At 38.2% G+C, this 20,801-nt stretch overlaps 1 protein-coding gene across 3 annotated transcripts in view; it reads left to right on the top strand.

The window, feature by feature from the left end:
* CADPS (calcium dependent secretion activator) overlaps positions 1-20,801 on the top strand; it is a 441,690-nt gene that overhangs the window by 212,825 nt on the left and 208,064 nt on the right. For all 3 annotated transcript variants that reach the window (XM_056804349.1, XM_056804348.1, XM_056804347.1), the window contains exons 4-5: positions 4,842-4,922; positions 16,455-16,688. In XM_056804349.1, coding sequence (XP_056660327.1) covers positions 4,842-4,922; positions 16,455-16,688 — 315 coding nt within the window. The remainder of the gene's footprint in view (positions 1-4,841; positions 4,923-16,454; positions 16,689-20,801) is intronic.

The raw sequence follows: 20,801 nt of genomic DNA, 5'->3' as shown, positions 1-20,801 counted from the left end.
TCCCCACCATCACTACCACCAACTAAAATAGAAGCTTGCTGAAGGCAGGGATTATTTATTTTTATTTTCATATACCTCGCCCCTAGCGTACTGCTTGGCACCTTAGTATTTCTTTTACATTAAATTGAGTGATTACTAAATCATGACTACATAAGATAAGGGGAAAAACAATTAATTTGGTCATTCAGAGGTTTATTGGTAAAGATAGAAAGAGATCAGTCAATTTAGGAAGAAAACCATTATTTGTTCTTGAATTTGTCAAAAAATTACTAGTGATATTTGGATCAATGCTCTGTCTACACTACTGTGATTCTTGGGAGTATTTTGCTACATCTTAAGAGGCTAATAAGATCATTTTCATGCTTCTGAGGAATTCCCTAGAGGATAAATTTATTTGGAAAACCCTTTTCATTCTCCCTTTGCAGGGTCCACTTCATCTTGCCATAGATCACTTTCCCTGAATTTATATAGGTACTTCAAACAAATCCCTCACTTTGGATCCAAAGAAAATGATTTAGCTGTTTCTCCATGAGGTCTCCAGATGTTTCATTTGCATATGTATTTTAGTCCAAGTGAACTAAAAGGTTTGAAATGGATTTGCACCTGAATTCTGCTGGAATTCCAAGGGAACAAGAGATGAGTGATTGAGCGGAACTGACATGCAGTTCTGATGAGCCAGGTTTTCCCATTTGGGGACTGGAAATCAACAGAACAGCCTCCATCTATGGTCAGGGCTCACAGTTGACAGTGATGGGATGTTTCTTGGAAGTATATCACTTTATATATTTATTTATAATATATTGCTGGGTGCAGTTAAGTGGCTAAATAGATTTAGAACAAGCCCTGGAGACAGGTGGTCTTGGGTTCAAATGTGACATCAGGCACTTCCTAGCTCGGTGACTATGGGAAAGTCACTTAATCCCCCTTGCATTGCCCTTACCACTCTGCTGCCTTGGAACTGATACTCAGTATTGACTCTAAGACAGAAAGTAAGGTGTTTTTTTTTTAAACAAATAAATCAAAATAAATATATATTGTTAAAGATTGCAACAGGCTTTCTACCTGATAGCTTCCAAAGTCTCTTCAACCTCTAAATCTATGAACCTCTGAACTAAATGCACAGAACAATGAGCCACTGGGAAATGATCACTCGACTTGAGGTCTAAGAGCCTGAATTTGAAGTCCTGCTCTCTGGACTTCTTGGATAAAACACTTAATATCTCGGGGCCTCATTTTTCTCATCTAACAAAATAAATGAACTGGACCTGTAAGATCACTTCCAATCTGACATCCAGATCCAAATTTTCATATTTCCTGAACTCCTAAGGAGTAAACTCCCTCTTCCATTGGAGGTCAACAGAGATTTCATGTTTTAGTTACCTGGAGCACTCAGATATTAAGGGACTCATCCAGGATCAAACACCCATCATTGGATAGAGATAGAACCTGAACTAAAATATTCCTGAAAGGGCTAGCTCCTGCTATGTGCTGAGTCAAGCTTGTACTGGCACTCTTTGTTGCTAAATGTTTTGTTGTGAGTATTTACACCTCAGAAATCAGTAAATGTTACAAAGAAGGGCTTGGTTTATTGTTTTGTTGCCTTGTAGACTTGAGAAAGGGATGGAGAACATGTTAATAATGCCAAATAAATTTTAAATTGTCATGAATTTTTAGAGAGCTTGTTGTTAAACATCAGCCAGCAAACTCTGGGCCAACTATCCAATAGTTGTCAGACTAGTTGTTCCCAGTCCCAACAGAATCAAGTGCCCCAGATTACAATGTAATTAAAGGGGCAGTTAAGTAGCACAGACAATAGAGCATCAGACCTGGAGTTAGGAGGAACGGGGTTCAAATTTGACCTCAGATACTCAGATACTTTCTAACTGTGTGATTCTGGGCATGTCACTCATCCCCCATTGTCCTTGTCTCTCTTTTGACCTCATACTGATACTAAGAAATGAGTGAGAATTTTTTAAAAATTTAATTGGAAAATGTATAACAAATCAGAAAAAAATAATACAATATAGATCATTTTAATTCAGAGCTTCCAAATTCACTAAATGGCCACTCTAGATCCCTTTCTATTTGGGCTTGATACCAATACACTATAGTATTCTTCCCCTTTAAAATCAAGTCATCTGGTAAATAACTGATACAGTGTAAAGATACACTAGATTGCTTAGTGGATAGAGCACAGGTCTAGGGTCAGGAAGATCTGAGGCACATACTGGCTGTGTGACCCTGGGCAAATCATTTAACCCCTATTTGCCTCAGGTCCTCATCAGTAAAAATGGGGACATACTGGAGAAGGAAATAGCAAACCACTATAGTATCTTTTCCAAGAAAAATAAATTTGTCCATGGAGTCACAGAAAGTTGGACATGATTCCAGAGTAGCAACAAAAGGATGCTTAGGAGTTCAAAGAGAACTTCAGATCAAAATTATGGACTTTGTAGTTGTATGGCCATGTGCAACCTTCTGGGGACCTCTTTATCCTTTTTGGTAAAATCTACAAGATAGTATTTCAGCATCTACCTCGCAGGGTTGTTATGATGCTCAAACGAAATAATGAACATACATCATTTTACCAACTTGAGAGCATTGTATCAATCTGTTCTCATCTGTCAATGATCATAAAGCTATTGAAAAGGAGAGAAGAGGATGAGGAAAGAAGCTGCCTATTCCTGGGTTGTGTCGTATTTAAAAGACAAGGCCAAAAGAACAAAACTCTGAGACAGACAGACAGACAGACAGACAGACAGACAGACAGAGACAGAAACACTGGGACCCAGAGAGAAATAAGGATGGAGAGAGAAAGAATGACAGAGACATATAGAGAGACACAGAGAGAGACAAATAGGGACACTGAGAGAAAGAATGACAGAGAAAAAGAGAGAGGCATAGAAAGAAACAGATATAGGGACACAGAGAGAAAGCAAGAGGAAACAGAGGGAGACAGAGGCAGAGAAAGAGAGAGAGTTTAATGAGGGGAACAAGATGCAAACAGCTTTATGTTAACAAGTTATATGTACTATAAACCAAAGATAATCATCAGGGGAACATAAAAGAATGAGTCTTTAGCTGAGACTTGAAGGAAGCCAGAGAAATTAGGAGCCAGAGGAGATTACGGAGAGAATTTTAAATATGTAGGAACACAGGCAGTGCAAAAACACAATGTCATTATGAGAAATTAGTGGGCAGTGTTATTAGATAAGAATAAGTTGTTGTTGTTCCTATTCAGTCATTTCAGAATGACTCTTCTTGACCTCATTTGATGTTGTTTTTTGCCAGACATCAGAGTGGTTTGCCAATTGTTTCTCTAGTTCATTTTACAGATGAGGAACTGAGACAAATAAGGTTAAGTGACTTGCCCAGTGTCACACAGCTAGTAAGAGTCTGAGGTTGGATTTGAACTCAAAAAGATGATCCTTCCTGACTCGAGGCCCACAGTTCTCTCCACTGTGCCACTCAGCTGCCCTCAGAATAAGCAGAAGGAAGCAAAATCTATAATTAGAAAGGTAGAAAGGGGCCAGGTTGTGAAGGGCCCTGAGTGGTAAATGGAATATTATGTAATTGATCCTGGAGATAATGGGGAACCACTGGAGTTTATGGAGGAGTCAGTATTTAGTCACAAGGATTTATTAAATGCTTACTATGTTCGAGGAAATGTGCTAGAAAGGAGTTGTTATGGTCAAACCTGCACTGCAGTCACTGGAAGTTAAGTGCAGAATAGATGGGAATGAGAAGAGGCTTGAGAAAGGAAAACTTGTTAATGGGGTATTTCAGATTTCTCTCTCTCTCTCTCTGTCTGTCTGTCTCTCTCTCTCTCTCTCTCTCTCTCTCTCTCTCTCTCTCTCTCTCTCTCTCTCTCTCTCTCTCTCTCTCCGTGTGTGTGTGTGTGTCCCAAAGTCTGAAATAGCCTTCTTCTCATGTCCTCCCAAAATGCCTTTTGCAAAATCACATCGCCATTAACTCCCCCAGTATCTGCTACTGTTTATTTCAGAAAAGTGCCTTCTAAGTTTCTGAACCACTTCCTAGGGTAGCTTTTGCTCTTACCTGTAAAAAGAATGAGCAGGATAAAAGAGAGGAGTTTATATTGTTTTCCTATTCTGTACTAAAGAGGGCCAATAAAAAAAGACACAAGCTCATATTTTTGAGCAGATCCATTTTTCTTGTAGGTTCATTTTGTTATTAGCTAGAAGAGGAGAATTTGCCATATTTGAATGCCTCGATCTTCTGTTTATCATGCTCATTTTTCCATAAATGAGCTGAACTGATGCTCCAAATTACTGATGGGCTATCATAATTGGAGTTTAAAAATAATGTCTGGCTTGCTTTGGGAAATAAAAGGGAAGAGTTACAACTCATATGGTTCATTTCATTCCATTAACTATACCTCTTTGTCCATTCATGATGAGTATTTTCTCTACCTAAGGCACAGAAGTGGGAGGCCCTTAATAGAGTTGGCTTTGGAAAAATCCTCCTATTAGAATGTAAGCTCTTTGAGGGCAAGACATATTTCCGTTTGGTCTTTATATTCCGAGGACCCAGCAGAGCATCTGGAAGTTGTAGACACTTAATAAACACTGTGAATTGTTTGAAGAGTAGTGTCTTAGGTAATCCTTCCTCATAGATCTCCCAGCTCATCGGGCTGCATCTCTTAATGTTTAGATAGGCATTGTGTTCAAACCGGACATGTTCATTAGGATATTTGTGGTACTAGGAGGGATAAATATCGTCCTTTTGATCATAAAAGTGACAAAGTGTGTTTCATGGTGAGATGAATTCATGGTTCTTGACTGGCTCAAGTTCACTGTCTATCTCTGTGTTTTTTTGTTCAGTTGGATAACCCCGATGAGCAAGCCGCCCAAATCCGCCGGGAGCTGGATGGACGCCTCCAAATGGCAGACCAAATAGCCAGGGTAAGGGTGTTTTGGGAAAAGCTTTCTGTATCTGTCTGTTTGCAGTGGGTGGGGATGTTAAGGCTCAGGGAAAAATCAATTCAGACCCCACCCAAGAGACTTGAGACTAAGATCTATACCAAGTCTCTATCCCCCCTTGATAACATTTTTAACCAGTTATTACCTCTTTCCAAATCCTCTGTCTCTTATTTAAGGAAAAGTTCAATACCTTGGAGTGACAGTCTGATTTAGTAAAAAGTCTGAATTATGTACAAACACATGAAATAAGGAAACATGGAAGGTAGAGTGTTGGACATGGAGCAGGAAAACCTGATTTCAAATCCTGCCTTGGAAATAAGTAGCTGTGTGACTGGGAAATTTACCCATCTTCTCTGAGCCAGAAGCAGCTAAGATGATCAATAAATGGGCAGCACCCTGTATCAGTAGAGGAAGTTCCCACATTAAGTCACTTCTGATTGGTGCACTCATTTGTATTATATATATATATATATATATATATATTATTACAGTTTACATATGTCCATATACACATGTGCACATATGCTTGTGTCAGAGGCACATGTTTTTAAAACAGTGCTGATCTTTTAATGTACATATTCAAACTATTCTTTTCATTAATCTGTTGCACACAGTAGGAAGTTTATAAAAGTTTACTATACCGCATTCCCCTCTCACCAGGATTATTGCAATAGCCTCTTTACTAGTCTCTTGAGCTCACATCTTTCCCTTCTTCAATCCATCCTGATCATAGCTGCCAAAACTATCTTCATCTCCCGTGGCTCAATAACCTTCAATGAATGCCTGTTCATTGATTTGTCCTTAGGAGATGCCAGCTTCTCAACCTGGCATTTAAGCTCCTCTACTGTCTGGTTCCAGCCTCCTTTGGTGTTATTTGCTTCACAATGTACCTTATATTTACTCATATGTGTATGTACTGTCCCCATGCCCCATCTCCACCCTTTTTAATAACCATTACCTTCTGGCTCACAGTCAATACTAAGTATAGTTCCAAGGCAGAAGAGTAATAAGGGCTAGGCAATGGGGTTAGGGTCACACAGCTAGGAAGTATCTGAAGGCAAATTTGAACCCAGGATCTCCAGATTTCATACCTGGTTCTCTATCCATTGAGCCACTTAGTTGGGCCTTATCCCCACCCTTACTAGAATGTACATCCTTATCTATATCTACATATTCAAATATGTGTGTTCATATGCATATATATGTTTTTGTACATTGTGTGCATCTACATACATACATACATGTGTATCTATATGTATGTGTATTCATGTACACATATGTATCTTTATAAATAGATACACATCTATATATACAGGTATATTTATATATGTGTGTGTAGATCTATGTTTCATATCCACATACACATATGTGTATAACTATATATACACATGCATGTATCTATGTAAACATGTATTTGTATATACATAAAATATACGTGTATGTTTCCCCAAACTGTGGCATGATGCTTTATATATAGTAAGCATTTAATAAATGTTTGTGGAAATGAATTGCTACAAGCTTTGCATTTCGACAAAATGGACTACTTACCATTCCTCCATCTTGCTATCTTCTCTCCCTTCTCATGAGCTGCCCTTCTTCTCCTGTGCCTAGGTCATACTTTGTCTTTTAAAACCCTTTTCTTAGACTGAGTTCTAGTAGGTCCCACCTCCTCTATGAATCCCTCTCTGATCTCCCCTCTCCCAGTTAAGCTCTCCTTCTTCAAATGTTCTTGGGGGACTGTGGATCTCTCCTTGAGTTTTATCACACCACACACTGGTTAATTCCTATACAAATAAATAAATCTACATCTATGTGTATACATATATGTGTATATATGTGTCATATTCCACTTTATTTTGTATTTGTATCCCAAGCGCAGTGCTTAGCCTATAGTAAGCGCCTAATGAGTGAGAAGGTATGGAGCAGAGCAATGTTCCCATTCCAAAATCTCATATTGATTCACTCAATTCATTTTACATCTTGTATCTGGATATTTGAAGATATAGTCTGATAGTAATGGTGGTAGTCACTAAAAATAACACAAGAACATGATTTCAATATAGCCATCATGGAAGGTTCCATCTTAAGTCTGTAGAATAGGACTACCTTCAAGTCTCAACTAAAATCCATCTTTCCCCCAGAAGCCTTTCCTGATCTTCCTTAATTGCAGTGCCTTCCTTCTCTTGATTATCTATACTTCATCCTCTAGCGGACATTGACATATAGTACAGCCAGTCATTTTAAGGTTGCCGAACCTGGGACCCAAGGAGGTTGCCCTTGATCTTGACTTGCCCAAGATCACACAGATAATAAGAGTCAAAGTTGGGACTGAAATCATGTTCTCTGACTCCAGACCCTTGAATCATACTGCTGATTTTCCATATGGGTGACTAGAAGGATGCCATACTCAGAAGAAATAGGAAACTAAGAGGGGGGATGGTTTTTGAGTGGAAAGTGGCACCCTCCCACCTACAGATTTTTTCATTAAAAATTTCAACAGCAACATGCATTAAAAAAATTAACTGCCTTCCTGTCACTGCCTTAAACTTTAGGATCAAATTGGCTTGAGTAGGATATGAAAGTAGAAAAGAGGAAGTTATTCCCTGAGCCTTACTCTGAAACATACTGGCACAGAACTCCCTCGATATTATTATCTTCAGACAACCTCTTTTTTGACCTCTCCTACCTGGAAAAGAGAGTATAAGTAACCATCTGGATTGCTGCCAACCCCAAAACCCCATCCCACACTGCCATTTTGCCTTTAATCCCAAACCACTTTCAGATTTAATGCCATCAAACACAGAAAAGGTCATCGGTGTTCATGGTGAACGGCCAACATGTTTATTTTTAAAGTAGCAGAAAAAATTTGAATATGTTTATAATCTTGAATAAAGGAATTTTTGAATCATGTTCAAACATTTGTTATAATTTCCCCACATTAGTATTAAAGCTTTTCCAAGCTTCAATTTTTGGAGGAAAAGCCAGTAATTTCAAATGTTTGATCAAAAGCTGTTATTAGAGATTATACGTACCACAAACAGTGAAGTTATGCTCCTTGATTCAAATTCTAGGCCCATATTGAACAAAGAGATATAAACACCTCAAATTGGCAGAAGAGATTATGACAGGGTCTGGCTCATTGCAAGCTCTTATCATCTTGACAGATACCCAGGTGTGCTGAGAATGAGCTTGGCACTGCCCAGGGCACCACCTGTTTGCCCAAGTGAAATGGAATCTATCGCTTGTGTTAGAGTTAGAAAAGTGTAACCAATTGGTAATTGTAGCCACATGATCTTCCACAGTTGTGGAAACCTCAAGATAGAATAGAAAAAGGCCTGAATTTTGTCAGAGGACCTAGATTTAATCCTAATTACCTTCACTACTCATCACCTTGGACAATTCATTTGACCTTAGGACCCCATATCTTCATCTGTAAAATGAGAGCAGGGACTAGATTTTTGGTCTTCCACATGGGGCTTCAGAAAAACCATAATTGGTTTATGACCACCCAGTGTGAATTTGGGAGTACTATTCTTGATAACTAGTAATGACATTTAAATCCAAGATAACCACAGTATCTTCTTCACCTCTTACCTCCCAAAACTATTCCTATTCTACTGCCCCTCTGGGCTGTGCCATTTTGTGTCAATCAAAAAATACTAGCTACGTGTCAGACACTGTTCTAGACAACAGACAATCTCAGGTGGATATGATTTGACCGATGATATATCCAAATATATAGAATGTAAGAAACAGAAAGGTTTTAGTGATTTTTTTAGTCCAACTGGCTCATGTTTAAGTAGTATTTTCCCAATTATGTATAAAAACAATTTTGACATTTGTTTCTCTTTTGAGTTCCAAATTCTTTCCCCCTTCCCATCCTACTTCCTCTCCCCAAATCCCTGAGACAATAAGCAATCTGATATAGAATTTACATGTGTAATCATGTAAAACATTTTCCATATTAACCATATTATGAAAAAGATGTGAAACAAAGAGAAGAAAGTGAACGTTCATGTCCAACTAACTCATTTTAAAGAGGAAGAAATGACCTTAAAAAAATCAAGTGACTTCCCCAAAATCACAATGTCATTCAGATTTCTTCTACCTTCAGCACAGACCTTTCAGCACAATTATAACCTAATCATAACCATATTAGCAACTGATCTGGTGCCATGAGAAAATTTCACCCCAACCCTTAGTATACCCACACCCTATGCCTAAAATGGCCTTGCAGCTACAGATGGTACCCCTCTGTTGACTCTGCTCTGCTTGGCTCGGCTCTGCTCTCTTGGTCACTGAGCAGAATGAGTAACAGAGGCTGAGCAGACCTGGGTGGATTGCCATCTACACTAAAGATCTCATTACCCACTCTTCTTCTGAATTCTCTACTGCCAAGGTCTCCACTATATTTCAGCTTACCCAAATTACAACTTTGGTATCATCTTGAACTCCTTAATATCCTTCATCCTATATAACCAATCAGTTGTCAAATCTAATTATTTCTATGTCCACAATATTTCCTGGGTCTACACTTCCCCTTTTCTCAATGAACAGAACCATCAACCCAATTCAAACCTTCATCATCTCTTACAAGTTGTTGTTTAGGCATATTAGTTGGGTCCAACTCTTCATGACTCCACCTGGGGTTTTCATTTGACAGATGAGGCAACTGAGGCCAGATTTGAACTCAGGTAAATGAGTCTTCCTGATTCCAAGCCCAGTGCTATATCCACTGTACCACCTAGCTGACCCCATCTCTTGCTTCGATTTACAAGGCAATCTTCTCATTGATTATCCTTCCTCAAATCTTTCTCCTCTCCAATCCACTCTCCATAAAGTTGATGTGATTGTTCTAAAGCATAGATTTGACTAGGTAGCTTCCCTATTCAGTAAAGTCCAGTCTCTCCCTACTTGTAAGACCAAATATTATTTTATCTTCATTATTTCTACTTTGTATAAGATTTGTAGTTAACATAATTATTTGTGGGTATAACTTCAGAATAAGTATGGTTGCACCTGTATATATCTGTGTATATATACAGATGGGATATGACCCCATTTTATTTTATTTTATTACTGACAAGCATACATGATCGAAAACTTTTGGAGAGCACTGGACTAGATGACTTAAGTTTTCCTTCTCTCTAAATTTATCTTGTTTTAGCACAGACTCGGGTAAACAAAATGGTTAAAAGTATTCAAAGTCTCTTTTTAAAGGTGTGAAGGTGCCTTAGAAAGACTTATGCTGAGTTCTCTAATGCTATCAACATAAATTTCCTAGAACTGACTTGATTTAAGAAGCTGATTGAGGCTAAGTAAATTTGCTTATCCTTGTGTAGTATTTTAAGAATTACAAAGCATTTAACATACATAATCTCATTTGGGCTTGGCCCTAACCCAGTGTTGTAGGTGTTATTATCATTTCCATTTTACAGATAAGGAAATTGAGACTCCAAGAAGTTCAAGGGCTTGCCCAAGTCTACATAGTTAGCAGAAATGGGACATAATATTCAAACCCAGGTTTTCCTAATGCCAGTTCCAATACTCTAACCACTCAATAAGTCTGCCTTTCCATTACAGATACAGAGATCTCATAAATAAATATGCTAAGGTCTTAGCTCTAATATCTCCTGTGCTGCCCAACACTTATTGCCTGTGCCCATGAAATCCAACAGGTTTCCATTGAGGGGTACACCCAGCAGGTTTTGTTCTTATCCCATCTGTGTGGAGATGCTCAGAAAAAAAAGGAAAAACAATTTTCCTGGAGAGTTCTCTATCTTTTTCAATACTGTATTTCATGATGTGTCCAAAAAATGCCCAAGCCTAGACAACAATACACCACACTAGGAGAAATGTTAGCAGGTTTCACTGCCTTAATTGAAGAATAATTGACTAACCCCCAAACAATAATGAATGGCCAAAGGTGGTTTTCTTGGAAGGCCTTTGTTTGCATTTGTATCATCTATATTCCATAAAGCAACTTGAATAACCAGTCCTTTTGTCAAGACCAATTTATTTTTATGCTCTGGAAAGTTGAGATGGAGAGTAAGAATTCCATTTTTATTGTGTCAATGCAGCTATGTCCTCAAAAATGTGTTTGTAATGGGTTTGCCATTTGAAAAACCCCCACTCACAAATAGTCTCAGCTGACAGCACATATTTCTTTCCCTAGCTGAAGGACTCATGGCAGAAAGATGGTCTTGTTTTCATTTCCAGACTCAGCTTTATGAACTCTTTTTATGATGGCATTACAAGCTGTCTGATTTCTGGGAGAGAAGATAATTCTTCGAGCTTCTCCCAAGTTTTGTTAATGCATCGTGTCTGGCTGGCATTAACAGGGATTAGAGAATCAGAACTCTAGTTAGTCATGGAGGCCCCATCTAGAATATCAACTAGTCAAGGGCAAGTCTTAGGGATAAGAGGTGCTTTACCTGCTGGGCTCAAATCTCCATCACAGAAGTGTTGAGAAGGGAATGTCCTGGATTTTGGGTTTCTTGAGTCTGGCTAATTGAGAAGAGCCCACTTTATTCAAAATTTTGTTTATTCATTCATTGCTATGGCAACTACTCACAGAAAGGAGTAAATCTATAAGGAACCATCTATAAGTTTCCCCCAAAAGAATTGTGGAGTTCTCTGAAGTTTTGCCATCACTGTGAGCTGGAGAGAGGAGAGAGAACCTGATGGTGTGGCTCCCTGATGAAACTGTCTGCACCCCAACCTACTCTACTCCTTATTCTACAGCATTAGTTTCTTTTGTAGCAAAACTACTTTGGTTGGAAGAGGCTCAAAAAGCATATATCCTTACTTGCTGGGAACCATCAAAGACCATGCTGTTTGACAGGGTCACACGCGGAAACTGGGGAAGGCAAAGCAGCCCCCAGGAAGGATGGAAACACCCATTGAAACCCCACTAAGTGACTTTCCTTATTAACATCCCCTTATTATTGAAATTGCTATGATTATTATTCTTACTTAGACCAAGGGAAAATAGATGAGAGCAACATGCTTTCAGTGTTAACACTCTGTCCCCCCAGGATATTACCAGGAGATCCCACTAACAAAATTAAACCTAAGGATTCTTATATACCCACTTAGATAGGACCCTCTTTTCCAGGCATAAAAACTTCTGGCAAATCTGTTCTCTGAATTCCCTAACCTATATCTGGGTCATGTTGATTCCACCCTCTGATCCTGCATTTAGCAACAATGTTCCATTGATTATCTCCCTAGGCTTCCTGTCTGTTGTTAGGCTCTATGGAAACATGTATGTTGAGAATGAAACAGTATGCCAAGTATATGTGTGATCATGAGAGTATAAAATAAAGCCAAACCTCAGCCAAGGCAGAGCAGTTTATCCTGTGAAACCTGTGCTGCAGGTTGAATGAGAAAGCTGTGTCCCAACCATCATTCTGCTTACACTCTTCCATCTCCAAGACCCCATCCCCTGTGGGAGGTTGACCCACCCCACAGCAACTGGTGCCTGGGACCAGGGACTCTTGGATAGGTAAGCCACCCTCCCCCAGATATAAAAAGGTCCCCTGGAACAAAAGACACTCTCTAATTTAGGATGGTTAGGACCCCAACCAGGGTGCTGCAGACCCCCTGTAAGTGAGTACAGGTAAGGAGGGGTGGGCAAATTCATAACTTTTGAGAAGTTAAAAAATAAAAGGGCACAGTGAATCAAAAGAAAGAAAGTTACTTACTGGAAAAAATAAGCACACTCCTCAGAAAAGGGGAGCAAAAGTAAAAAAAGCAAACAGGCCACAGTTGGCTAAGTTCTTGGACTTCATTCAGAATTTGTAGTCCTTGGTTTGACTTGCAAACTTGGGGATGAATTGTACTCGATTTAAAAACCTAACAAAGGACCAGAGTAGGTTCCTGCTGAGACATTTTCCTTGTGGTCACTCTTCAGAGACACTTTAGACCCCACCCATGAGGCTATTCATCTCCGGCAGACTTTTTATAACCTGTCTGCCATGGAGAAAACACTCTTACACTCTGGGCAGAAATCCAAGACTGAAGACTTTAAGGTTTCAGTAGATGTTTCCATCCTTCCTGGGGGCTGCTTTGCAGTCCCCAGTTTCCGTGTGTGACAGTGTCAAACAGTGTAGTCTTTGATGGCTCCTGGTACTTACTGCCCATTGATGTTATCAGTCTAACTCTATGCCTTCTATTCAGGAAGAGAAGTCAGTATTAGGAAAATCAGGGATGGTGTTTAGAGATCATGTTGTCATCCCCACATGGCTGGCCCTGTTCCAGGAGGCAGGAGGATACCTGAGAAGCATTCTTCATTGGGGTTCTTTTCCATGGTCAGATAAAGGGCAGCAACAGTTTTTGAGCCTCTAAAAACCCAACCTGGTTGCTAGTCTTCCAGTTCCCAGGAGTATTTGGACTGCTTTGTAGAGGTTATACAGTCCTTAGACTCACCCTGGGTACATTGTTCTAGTGGGCAGAGAGGCACAGTGGAAAGAGCCCTGGACTTGGACTCAGAAGACCTATGTTCAAATGAAACCTTTTCCCCTCATAACTTTCATGATGTTGGGCAAGTAATTTCACCTTTGTGAGCTTCAGTTTCTGCCCAGCAATGTACAACATAGAGAGTAATATGTCTTGACATGAAAGACTAGGGTTTGAATCCAGCTTTGCTACTTAATATCTTATAACTTTGGACTTAAATTCTCTGGGTATGTTTTCTCCTCTGCAAAATTAAGGGTTTGAGATCTGATCTGATCTCTAAGATCCTTTCTAGCTTTTTTCTATGGTTCTATGATCTGTTAAATAAGGGCACTGCAGTAGATGACCTCTGAGGCACCTTCCAGTTTTGTATCTATGATCTGATGAAGGGAAATCTCTTACCAAAGAGACTCACATCCATTCCCTAGCAGTGACTCATGATTACTTTTGATCAAAGCAACTTCTTTCCTTATTGGCAAGTACATTATAGTTCTCTCATGCAGACTCCCACCAGCTTCCCCCCCCCAACATGTTGATATACTCATGCACTGCCTCAGTCAAATATGTTTTTATCAGGTGGTTTCAGAATGGAATTAGTCCCACCATCACTGTGACTTCCCAGCCTCATAAAGTCATTTATGCTGGGAACAAGAGCTCCATATTCCCTTTCCAACACCCCATTGATCAATCTTCATTCTCCACTGCCTCCCCCTGGCTTTAAATTAAACTTATTCTTATCATGACCTCTTTAACAAGAGTGTTGCTATTTACTACCTGTAAAATGACTTAGCCTCTAAGCTTCATGGTCATCATTGGCAAAATGAGGAGACTGGACTAGAATGGCCACTAATCCCTTCAGACTCTAGACCTATTATCAAGGTCCATTGAAGCATTCACATCCAGGGCCTTTAAAACTAGCCTTCAGATTTTATTGAACTGAATATCAGGGAGGAGATACATTAAAGATATAGCTCTGTCCCACTTTCTGCAGAAGGCTTCATCATCATAGTGTCACCTAGTACAAACCCACAGCAAAAGGTGAGGTACCAAATGTAGCCATTGCACGCAAGGAAGCTAGGTAGAACAATAGATAGAGCACTGGACTTCAAGCTAGGAAGACTAGAATTCAAATCCAGCTAGATCCTTCTTAGTTATATAACCCTGTTGAAGTTCTTTAACCTCTGTCAAACTCATTTGCCTAACCTATAAAGTGAGAATAATAATGGTTGCTGTCAAGATCAAATGATAATATTTGTAAAGCATTTAGTAGCATAGAGTAGGTATATAATAAATACTTGTCACCTTCTCTCTCTAAGTTGCTCAGGAAAAGGGAAACAAATGTATTTATCTATACACAATTGTCTTCATCACCTTTCCAGGAATTGGCCTCCAAAAAAAAAAAAGATACACAGTGAGAGTTCCATATCAGAAAAATATCTCAGGGATCTTGCTAAGGCAACCCAGAGAATCTCAGGGTGAGTAGCCTTCCTAAAGAAACCAGAAGGGATACCAAGGTCCACAATATTGGCCTGAATGTAGCCAAAAGCAGGGAAAGTCTGAATTTTCTGCTCTTTAAATTTCTTCTTTCATCCACTCTCACGTATCCACAACACAGCTATCCCCTTGCAAGTTGAACATCCTCAGACTTTCTGTTGCCTCTGTCCAAAGTTCTGAAAACCACGATTTAACAGAAATCAATCAATTCATTTCAGTAGTCATAGATTTGTGTACTATGTACAAGATACTATGCTATAGTATTTACAAAGATAAAAATAAAATGAGGATATAGGACAGGCAATATTGAATACATAAAAATAACAAATAGCATGAATAGACCACATTGGCATTCTAGCTAAAAGTCTCCATTGAGAAAGAAAAGAAAATATGGCCTGACTAGTTAAAACATGGTTTCATCTATATCTGTGAAAAATGATGATCAATTTATATATCATTTCATTAATTATTCCAATATTTCTTGAAATATGGTGATGATTCTTCATAGGAATAGTTATAGGCTAAGTGTGAAACTTCTCAAATCAGTTCCTTTTATATTATTCATGTGAGGAAATCACTCCAGATAACCAGAGAAAGAAAAAAATCTCTTGGTTTCCATAAATCAAAAATAAGTGAATCATTTTTTTTAACTTGAAATGAAATCCCTTGAGAGATCTTTCTGATACTTTTTTCTGATGATTTTCAAGTAGGAAGGGGAACCTCAGAAAAAGAGGGGCTATGATGAAATTCAGTAATTCCTCAATAAATATTTGAGTGTCTTTTCTAATAAGTCATTTCTATAAGAACCAATAGGATCACAAAGGAGAACAAGGCACATTTCCTGCCTTCAAGAAATTTTAAAACATTGCCTGGGACATGACATGCACACAAATAATTACAATTCCTATTAAAATGATAAAGTGCCATCAAAATGTGCCATAAAACAAACTTATGTTTATATGGTGCTATATACAGGATGTTCCAAAAGTTTTAGTGTAGTTGCAAGCTGTTAAAGCTTTAATATGAGCTTTTACAGCTTAAAGTAAGACTATAGCCTTTGGAAAACCCAGTATGTAATATCTAATCCTTATAAAAACCCTTTGAGGTAAATAATGCATGTATTATTAGCCCCATTCTACATATGGAAAAACTGAGGTTAAGAGAAATTAAGTTTATTCCCCAAAGTCAATCCCAAGACTCCTGGGTGTCTAGGGCAGGATTTGAACTTAGGTCTTCTTAAAGTCCATTCAGTCCTCCAACTAATGCAGCAGAATGCTCCAATAAAGGCCCATGTTGCTTCAGGCAATAGGGGGGTCACTTCTGAGTGGGGAAACCTTTGAAGGGCAAATTGCTTCAGATCTCTGCCTCTGTCTGCTTCCTTTTCTATCAAATGAGGACTTTGGGCTCAAGACTTTCAGGTCAAAATCTATGATGCTATTATCTCTAATAATATGATCCTGATTCTTATAGATATTAGAGTCCTTTGTCAATAGGACATAATCTCTCTATATGCCTTGGTCCACTACCACCACCCCCCAATTAACATTTTCTTTCTATTTCAAGGAACGCAAGTTTCCTAAATTTGTGTCCAAAGAAATGGAGAATATGTATATTGAAGAACTGAAATCATCAGTCAACTTGCTAATGGCAAACTTAGAGAGTATGCCAGTATCGAAAGGAGGTGAATTCAAGCTTCAGAAACTGAAACGAAGCCATAATACATCCATCATTGACATGGGAGAAGAGAATGAAAACCAGCTTTCCAAATCAGATGTCGTGCTGTCCTTCTCCTTGGAGGTAAGAACCCCAAGAATGTAAGATTGGGATCAGAATGAGAAGAATAGTGTGACTGAATTGTAGAATAAATGATAACTTTTATATCTAATATTGAAATAGGAGGGGGAAGCTGGGTGGCTCAGTGGGTTGAAAGCCTGGTCCAGAGATGGAAGATCCTGGGTTCAAATCTGGATTCAGATACTTCCTAGCTATAGACACTTCCTGGGCAAGTCACTTGACTCCCATTGCTGTAACCACAAAAATGTGGGTTTCAAGACTGTGAATTGCCAAAACTGTAAAGATAATTTTTAGTGTCTTGTTTTAAATCAAAAATAAGTGGTCACCATGGGAAAAATTCCCAAATATGAAAATACCCAAGTCATCTGGGTTTTATGGAGATTTTAATTAATACAAATGAAGGAATTAAGGAAAGGGAGAGAGAGAATAAGAGAAAATGGTATGAAGGGCCTAGGCCTGAACCTTAAGAGAGACTAGTCAGTCTTTAATCACTCACCACAAGATTTGTCCCAAGCAAAACTCCAGTCCTTCACTGAAATCCTCAATTCCTGAACTGAGTTCAGAGACCCAGCTCCTCCAACTAACTCCAAACTCCAACTTCCACAGCGAACTTCCAACCTGAACTACAAACTCCAACTAGTCCAAACTCCAACTAACTCAAATTCAATAAGTCCCTTCCTTTTAAAGGAATTTTCTCTTATGTCACCTCCCCTAAATTTTCACATCTACTAATCACAGTAGATGTTTTCCCCAGGACTGACCATTCCTAGTTCACATCTTCTTTTGTTATCACCTTCTCTGATTAGATGATATCTTCAAACCTCTTGCCTTTTGCAAGTTGCTTGACATTTTTAGTGATTAATTTAACCTTTATAGGTACTTAGCACCCTTTTGTATTAGATCTAAAAATAGACCACCTAGCTTAGGGTTTTTGCTTCACTATAAGTATGAGTTGGGGACTTTTCATTGTTCAGTATGGAGTTTACAACTTTATCTTCCCCTAAACTATGCCTAAGTATATGGGTGGAATAATGTCAAAATTCCCAATACATTCTTGATCAAGTAATTTCATTTATTACAATAAGGGAATAGCTTAACCAAATCTTCTAAGGTAGAGTCTGAGCAATTTTAAGATTCACATTGCCTAGCCCTTACCACTCTTCTGCCTTGGAACCAATACACAGTATTGATTCCAAGACAGAAGGTAAGGGTTTAAAAAAGAAAGAAAGAAATAGGAGCTATATGGAGTACAAAGCAAACAATGTAAAATTATTTCCATAGGGCTAGAAGAAAGAATGTTTTAAAAGAAATATTTTTAAATCTTTTGCTTTTATTTTTATAATCACTTTCATTTCTTAATATATCCATCCTCAACTCATCTCTTAGAACAACCAAAAAAAAGAAAAGAAAATAGAAAAAAGGAAAAGGAAAAACCAATGCAGTAAAGCCAACTTATACATCAACCAAGGATGGCAGTGTATGCAATATTCCACACTCATAGTTCCCCATTTTTTCCAAGAAGAATTGAAGATACATTTTTTTCAAGTCTTCTTCATTGTCAGCCTTCTTAGTTATTATAATTACATAGTGGAAAACATTAATTTGGAGGATGTCTATTAAAATCAATCTTCAAATAGGATTAGAGGAAGTAGCATAAAAGTTCTTCCTAAAATTTTTGAGTCACTAGATATCTTTAACAATATGATTTCTAGGGGGCAGCTGGGTAGCTCAGTGGATTGAGAGCCAGCCCTAGAGATAGGAGGTCCTAGGTTCAAATCTGGCCTCAGACACTTCCCAGTTGTGTGACCCTGGGCAAGTCACTTGACCCCCATTGCCAGGCCCTTACTACTCTTCTGCCTTGGAGCCAATACACAGTATTGACTCCAAGACGGAAGGTAAGGGTTTAAAAAAAAACAATATGATTTCTAGACATAATGGAAGCAGTCTATAGTCATTTTGTTAAAAATAAGATATTAATTTCCTGCTTATGGTTTATATTCTCTTTGTGGTAAGATATGATTGATTACAATGAAGCTTGCCATTGTTTTCTGTATTTCAGGATTGGAAATAAGAAAATGTCATGTGTTTCCCAAAATGCCTTTGATCAGTGCCTTGGTCATTTATTCTTTTGATTGTTTTTTTCTTCATTTAGTCACTTTCCCTTTGAGATGTAGGTGTATTAGAAAGAATAATACAATCCCCATTCTACCATTTAATGGATGTGTGTCTCCAAGAAAATCTTTTACCATTTCTAAGCCTCAATTTCCTCATCTGCAGATCCATTGTAGAATTGCTATGAGAGTCCATTCATAAAGCAGTATATAAATATCATCATTATTAAAAAGCCATCACTGAATTGTTTTTAATCATATTTACGATTAAAGTATTCAAATTGTATAAAAGGAAAAGGATCAAGAATCCTGTTTGGACAATTTCTACATATCTAGTGAAGAATTTTAAAGAATGAAATTAATTTTGGTGGGGGGATATCCATAAATCATGCTGCAAATTAACCCAGGAAACATTCTCTGCATGCAGACAGAATCCGCTTAGTAACATTATAGAATGTTTTCTAAATGTATTATGCAGTCAGAGGATGAAGGGTTGAATTAAATGTAGAACACTTGGTGTGTGAAAATCAGCAGTCCAATTTCACAGAAACCTTCTTTTTTTAATGCCACTGCCCGAGTTCCTCTTAGGTGTCTTTGCATTCGATTATTACCAATGAAAAGTGACATTTTATCCCTCATTTCCTCCTGCATTCCTGTAGGAAAAATATTGGCTTATTGGTTTTCATGAAGCTTTTCCATTTTAATTTTCCTAAATCCTTCTTTCTCTGCAGTTACTGATTTTATCAGCTGCAGCTCATGCTTGTTTGGAATTTAGACGAGTGTTAGTCCAACAGCTATCCCATGTGGGTATGATTAGAACAGTCTTTTAACTTGTAAGTACAAGTACTCAAATACCCCAGGGATCATCCACAACTTTTTAATTAGATTATCAAATAACACAATGTACAGAAACTGTCTCCAAGAATGTGTATGTGCCTATGTGACTGGAGAGTGGTGGGGAGAATTTATAGAAGAATGGGAAGATATTCATGAACTCAAAATAAAGCAAAGTGAGAGCAACTGAGCAACTCAGTGGATTGAGAGCCAGGCCTAGAGACGGAAGGTCCTGGATTCAAATTTGGCCTCCGACACTTCCCAGCTGTCTGTCCCAGCCCATCTAGGCAAGTCACTTAACTCCCATTGTCTAACCCTTACCTTTCTTCTGCCTTGAAACCAATACACAGTATTGATTCCAAGATGGAAGGTAAGCGTTTCAAAAAATAAATAAATAAAGCAAAGGCAAATACAATACATAACTGCAACAATGCAATAGAGCACCAACAGAAAGAAAAGTAAACTGAATGCTACGAATTACATATGATATGGAAAATATATATGGTACAGAAGATATATAATAGGCATTATATATTATATATTGTATGTATTATACAATATTATGTATATTGTATATAAGTTTCTTCATAAAGGTGAAGATGCTGTAGAAATATAAGGTGTTTTACACATACGTACACACATATCAAAACAAAGTTTGACCAAAGTAGAGAGGAAAAAATGTATCTGAAAAACTGAGAGACTATAGTTATGAAATATTGCATATATATCAGTCAATTGATATGTTTCTGAATCATTCCTTTTCTGTTTGTTTAAACTTCCTTATAAGACATGACTCTCTGGATTTGAGAGAAGGCAGGATACACTGAGAAAGAAAAGTGGCATCAAAATCTCAGTTAGGAATTATTCCAAACAATAGCCATGTTAACATTGTACTTGAGAAGCAGACGGAAGACTGGTCTTTGTTACTTTGCCTAGCTAAGCAACAAGATTCCCTTAAAAGTTGGAGAAGGAAGGACCTGGAGATGTGTCACATCCAGGCATCACTTGAAGGACCCAGGGATATTAGCCTGGTGGTATGAGAGAGGTCACAAAAGGGCAGACTTTCCAATATTTGAAATCGGTGTTCCTCTGGGAGAGAGATGCGACTTGTTCTTAGGCCAACATGGCAGAATCAGAGGTAGTCAGGCAAATTTGCTAAAAAACAATGTTT

Source organism: Monodelphis domestica, chromosome 7 (genome assembly GCF_027887165.1).
Source record: "Monodelphis domestica isolate mMonDom1 chromosome 7, mMonDom1.pri, whole genome shotgun sequence".
Lineage (NCBI taxonomy): Eukaryota > Metazoa > Chordata > Mammalia > Didelphimorphia > Didelphidae > Monodelphis > Monodelphis domestica.
Note: the sequence above shows the minus strand (reverse complement) of the source record. Positions and strands in the feature narration are given on the sequence as shown.